Source organism: Astyanax mexicanus, chromosome 1 (assembly GCF_023375975.1).
Source record: "Astyanax mexicanus isolate ESR-SI-001 chromosome 1, AstMex3_surface, whole genome shotgun sequence".
Classification (NCBI taxonomy): Eukaryota; Metazoa; Chordata; class Actinopteri; order Characiformes; family Acestrorhamphidae; genus Astyanax; species Astyanax mexicanus.
The window spans coordinates 45,546,745-45,552,807 of record NC_064408.1 but is presented as its reverse complement, the minus strand read 5'-3'; the positions used below and the strand labels follow the sequence as shown (position 1 = coordinate 45,552,807).

The 6,063-nt window shown below is 35.1% G+C and overlaps 1 protein-coding gene across 1 annotated transcript; it reads right to left on the bottom strand.

Moving 5' to 3' along the window:
- Positions 1 to 553: 553 nt before the first annotated feature.
- On the bottom strand, positions 554 to 6,002 carry arv1 (ARV1 homolog, fatty acid homeostasis modulator). The gene is made up of 5 exons (XM_007229964.4): positions 5,854 to 6,002; positions 5,072 to 5,191; positions 4,805 to 4,958; positions 4,005 to 4,226; positions 554 to 1,833 (listed from the first exon to the last, which is right to left on the bottom strand). Exons 1-5 carry the CDS (start codon positions 5,947 to 5,949, stop codon positions 1,700 to 1,702), a joined length of 726 nt encoding a protein of 241 aa, XP_007230026.1. The 5' UTR covers positions 5,950 to 6,002; the 3' UTR covers positions 554 to 1,699.
- Positions 6,003 to 6,063: the final 61 nt, after the last annotated feature.

The window sequence follows — 6,063 nt, the reverse complement described above, 5'->3', positions numbered from 1 at the left end:
TACTTTCCTTTCAGGAGCTCCATACAATGTAGAGAAAAGCTGTTTTTTAATGAAATAATAAAGCAATACAGCACAAGAAGCTTCGCATAACAATGATTTTATAATGGGTATAAGCATTCCAGCGGTTTAGAAGGGACCTAAAACCTTGTTTATTGAGGGTTTTAAGATCTCTATGTATGTTGAGGTATATGTATTACGTATGCTACTTTTACAGAATTACTTTTAAAACCCTGTTATTTTCCCACAGAATAAAACCTTTGCTTTACATGGTGGAATCTATGAGCTGGTTTACAACACAGCACATAGCATAGCACAGCATTGCCTTGCATAACCTTTCAAGTCTTTTGTTAGCACTCAGCTAACAAAACTAATTTATGTTCCACAGCCCTTTTCTGCCACTGGAGTGAAATCTTAAATGTCTCCCTACACTTCTTACTGCTTCTTTTTACATATAGTATACATATTGTACAGGTTCCAACATACAGACCGCAGTAAATCCATTACCATTTTCCCCTTTTATGCAACACACTTAAGTATAGTTATATAAAGAGAATGTTTATATGTGAATGTTTATTATTAAGGGAAAACATATGGTGTTTTATGCAAGTACTGATGTTCTTTCATATTTGCACATTTGACATGCCGTTTATTTTTTATTGTACTGCATTTATAGGTATTATCATCTTGAGAGACTGTTTACATTTATAAATATTTTGCTGCGTACAAAGTTTTAAACATTTGTGTTTGGACACCTATTTAAAACAGGGGTCCAGTTTTGCCCAATTGCACTCAGTCTTGCAAAAAGATAAACATGTTGACTTTATTACCATACAAAATCATTCTGAACCAATTTGATAACTTCTTTAAAAGACCCATTTGTTGTCAAGGTGAGGTTGAATAAGGAGATACAGAATTAAACTATGTTTGTCAGTGTTGTTTATCACAGTAACTGACAATTACTGACTAAATAGAAAACACAGCTTTACTTAATATAAAATATTAAATCTACATTTAAGTATCTATTACAGTATGCATAAGACTCTTGCTGACTAAACTGAAATTGTTTTTATACATATATAATTTGATTATTTATGGTTTTTAGTTGTTTGATTTGCTTTTCTGAATTCAGTAAAAAAAAAATACAATATATCAGTCCTGGACAAAATATAGTTTTTGCATCGTTATATTATTAAAAAAAAAAACAATTAGTTAAATGCCAGGACATGTAAAGTGCAATGTCAAATAGAATTTGTTAAAACTTCTTTCATTAATTTTTTCTTTCTTCGTTTTCTTAATTTCCTGTGAGATCTATCTGCCCAATACAGTTAGTTTTATGGGAATCTTGGAAAAACAAGATTATTACTTTTATAAACATCTACAGAAATTGTCCTGGATTACTTGGATTAAATTCTTCAACATCTTAAACATTAAAGTAAACAAAAAAAAAGTCCCTTCTCCTAAAAGAAAAAAAAAATGAGACCGTTAAAATGTTGTAGTTTGTAAAGTTATTCTTCAGACATGCAGTATGTTCTTATGTACAGTAAGTGTGGAGTCCAGAAAATGGTCCTGTTATCATAAAGGATACAGATAAATAAATAAACCTAAAGGCAGACATGTCTTATTGGGCAAAATACTGCAGACTGCTAGTCTTCCCTTAGCTGACACCTGTATATTATATAGTCCCTGTGGTGTGACTGGTTCAGGTGTACAGGTCCGGCAGGTAGTCGTGCGAGTTTAGCTGCAGTTTTTGTAAACCGTTTGACACATATGTCTCTAATAGCAGCCCTCCAAATACAGCAATGATGGACAATCTTCGTCTGCAGTTCAGAATCACTGGAAAACAAGAGAAAGGAGATCACAGAGATGTTTAGAATTACACTCCTAACAGGGACTCACGTCTTCACTGCAGCATGAGATTTTCATGAACAGAATGCAGAACATGTTCATGACAGTTATTTAAATGCACAAGGATTGGAAACATCCTTAGAACAAGGTAAATTGTTACGGATTACCATACCATGAAGCATGTAGTTCATTAAAACAAGTGTTAAAATTGTGCAGATTAAGCTAAAAACAAGTATATTGTTCAGTAAATAAAGAGACACTATACAGATATATATATATATAAGCTCATTCAATTACATTTCAAAGGTGTTCTCCTTCTTTTGTTTGAGTAACAGTATGTACTGTCCAGAGAAGTCTTTCTCCAAGATTGTGGAGCATTAACGAGGTAAGGATATTGGAAGAACATTACCGGACCTCACCCTCAACGCCAAGTGTATACCAAAAGTATCAGTGAAGCACCATAATTCCAGAGAACACAGTTAAAACATCTCCATTCTGAGGACATTTAAGACCCCCCAGCCAAGAGAGTCCTATTCTATTGGCAGTACTTGTCTACAAGGGAGTAGACAATCTGTGTGAAAGTATGTATTTGAACATCTTTGTCAGCAACAGATGCAAAGTAAATTAGCTGAACACAATCATTAGAACAATCTCCAAAGACATTTGGGCATATTAAGACTTTAATTAAAAGAAAACTGATTCAAGTACAATTTCTGTGTAGTAGAAAATATTTTTGAATGAGAGATATCATTCTCACTTGAACACAGAAAAAGGAAGAAAGATATAAGCTCACTGGCGCCATCTGTGGTTGCAGCTTTTGAAATGAGAAATCAATCAATAAACTATTAAAACAAATGGCAGTGGCAAACTACAAAGTCTACTAGAAATTAATGGAGGTCATTACCTTTGACTGCCCTTTTTGTAGAGTATATGTGATTCAGAGGCACATTCAGTAGCATACAAACTGTAATCATTTAACTAAAGCAGCATTGTGTAGCATTTTTCCTTCAGGTAAAATCTTAAGGAATAGTTCAGTGAGCTTACACTGAACTATGGAGAACTTTGGAGAAGGGGGAAAGAAAACTGAGAACTATATGATAGTGTGAAGTCTGAGCAAATTTTGTAATCAAAAATAATTAAACTATAAGGTGCTTTTCAATTCCAGTAATGTTCCAAGCTTGTTCAAAAATACATCCAGATTGATCTTTTTAGGGGTAGCTCCAAGTAGCTCCTAACACTTTCTGAAAAGCACCGCTGTCCAATGAAACTTAATAAATGTATCTCTATTTTTGTTGATTTTTAGTTTAATACATCATTTGAAATTTCATGATGACTTGACCAATAGACAGTCTTTAAAATTACTTGAGAAAAACTGTTTTTACATTGAGTTCTGTTTAAAGTTACAAAGCTATTTTCTTTCTCTTGTAAAGTTGCTGTTTTAGAGATGTTTTTCACTGGCAAAGATATAGGCGATAGATATAGCCCAAAATAAGATTAAAAAAAAAAAATATATATATATACCAATTCTCAAATATTGTTGATTTTTTATACATATTTATGTAATGTAATCTGTAAAATAAATGTGCATTTTCTTGGCTCCCAAGTGGCACATCGGTCTAAGTGATTAGCCTTGATGGCCCTGATGATTGGGTCAAGTTTAATTGCCAGTGGGCCACAGCTGAGAGTCCCAGAGTTAATTACTGGCCTCACTTTCGCTTGGTTGGTAGAATAGCCATCCATCTCCCCAATCACAATGTGGCTGCATGTTAGATGATGCAACAGAACTGGCAGTAGTTCAAAAAGAAGTAAAAGCATTTAGCCTGCTCCCTGCCAGCATCATGTCACAGTGATAGACTATGATTTACCTCAGAGACTAGGTACTGAGTTATGTAATTATATAATTTAGGGTAAGGCCTTAAATCAATTCTGCCCAATAGAATATTTTTAATAAACAATAATTCGTATTTAGGCTTACATTCTGAAAATATTTTGTTTGCAATCAATAGTGAATCTGCCATGGTCTGTGCCTACCTTAAACACCCTGTGTGCTAGAAATATATGTACCAGCTTGTACATGTTTGTCCTGCAGTTTGGATTAGTGTTCTTCCACTGTGTACATGTCCTTTGTTTAATCTGTGTGTGGTTGTGTGTAGGTTTACCCCGTATGGCCTGTGTATTTGAGGTGAGGACGAACAGTCTGATGAGTCTGAAGCAGAGGGGAGAGTAGTCATGTTCCCAGATTACCGCAGGAATCAGCAGCACTTTTCCATAGCAGGAGAGCAGTAGAGCCTTCAGCAGTGGAATCACTTCCACAGAGGACCCGTACAACCACTGCACCGGCCACAACACCGCAAACACACCTACACAGTACACGGCCAACTCTAAAACAAACAAACAAACAAACACACCAATTCACAATTATTAAGATAACTGTCTTCATCTCTTATTTTGAATAGTAAAATATCTATATTGTTTCCTATCAACACCACTGTAAAATATGAGAAATCCAAGTTTTAAGTTTGACTTTACAACAAATCATTTATTCACTCTCAGTGACATAACTTTTTAAATAAAATAAAAATCAGTGGGATTTCCTCCTTAACATCTAGTTAGCTTTGAGGAGAGTGTTTGATGAATTGTGGCCTTTAGATCTCTTAACATGTAGCCACCAGTGCAAACCTAACAAAAAAAAGGATATGTCTACAGAATCATAACACTATCCCTTTTCAAAAAATGAAAAGAGTGCCTCATATGACAAATGAATCTCCAAAATGATGGAATAACAGTCCTCAGAGCATTGTCTCTCTTCAGCAGTTAATATAATTTATTGTGCATTAATTGCAGTTCAGATAATGCTGTGTGTATAATATCCTTAAAACAAGTCATCACTGACTCAAATAACACAAATCTGGCAGTTTATCTTTTTTGCTTTTCATACACAATTGCAATGTGTGGTTACCAAGAGCAGCCAGAGCAAACATCCCATAGAAGTCCCATTCTTTTGTGTATCTGATAATATCAGCAGGATCACTGGTTACTTCTGAACCCTGGAGCTGGGACCACCTCAGATATGCTTCACACAACAAGCAGAAGATGCACAACTTCCAGTGTATCTGGACAAAGACAAAAAATGAGAGTAAATAGCAAATAATTAACAAAAATTTGAAATGGAACCAATAAAAATACAATTAAAGAAACATATAATTTTGACAAAGAACATACTTACCTTTATATCTGTGTTGAATAGAATGTGCCTGAAAGCCTGGATCTTGCATAATATGGCATCTATTAAAATAATGACGGGATCATATTCTATGTACTTGTCCACTGGCTTTGCACAGGATTTCTAAAAAGAAAAAGATTTAATACAGAATGTCAGTCTTTTACAGTCAAACCTGCAAGTCTGCATTGATATAAACACAAAGTTCCTTCATTACATGCAGCTTTACTGTTGTTAGAACATTTGGAATGTATTTTGGTGCTTCAGCTTAAGTTGAAAGACGTAGCAGTAGTCCTGTAGTTGTGAAATAAAAGACTGTGGGTTTTAAAGTCTGGTTTCAGAAGTGTTCATCGGTGTAAACACTCGTGCTGTAAATAAGATAATTTTGGTAATATCCAGGTAACGTTATGAGGCTGAATGTCGCATTTTAGCTAGTTGTAGTCAGGTCGTGTAAAAATATGATAATTAATTGAAAGTACTGTAGTCACTAGCATCCTCGCCAACATAGAACTGTGATAACATTACACAAAGTAAACACACGTGACTGACAACGACCAATACTCAAAAAAGTGTGTCCTGCACCTACAATCATAACACGCTCAAAACACGTGTTTAAATACACTATACGTGTGCACTCCACGAATACAGTGTATTTGTTAGACTAGATAGGTTAGCTAGCATTAGCTAAGTTGCAACTGTAGGCTCCTTCTGCAGTGACTAGGTTACATTTGGGTTAGTTAGCTAGCTGGCTACTCAGGTTAGCAGTATGGTTAACACACATTACTCACACATATCGTTATCTTCAGTATCCCGTTTCTGTAGTCCCTGTGGAGTTCAACTGCGTCTTCATTACACTCAATACATTTAAACGCTAAAGTCTCCATTCTAACAGATACAAATCAGCGAAGTGAGATAGCTTTTGCTAACATAGCTAGGCTAAGCTATGTTTGACAGCGTTTGCCGGTCACAGCGGTTTAAACGCTCGAACTACTTCCGGC

Bases quoted from the DNA above. Each gene is read 5' to 3' on its own strand.
- arv1 (XM_007229964.4), bottom strand. From the start codon at position 5,949: ATGGAGACTTTAGCGTTTAAATGTATTGAGTGTAATGAAGACGCAGTT. The intron at 4,227-4,804 runs GTAACCACACAT...TGTTTGTTTTAG, and splicing joins GTTTGCTCTGGCTGCTCTTG to AGTTGGCCGTGTACTGTGTA. The intron at 1,834-4,004 runs GTAAACCTACAC...CTTGTTTTCCAG, and splicing joins AAATACACAGGCCATACGGG to TGATTCTGAACTGCAGACGA.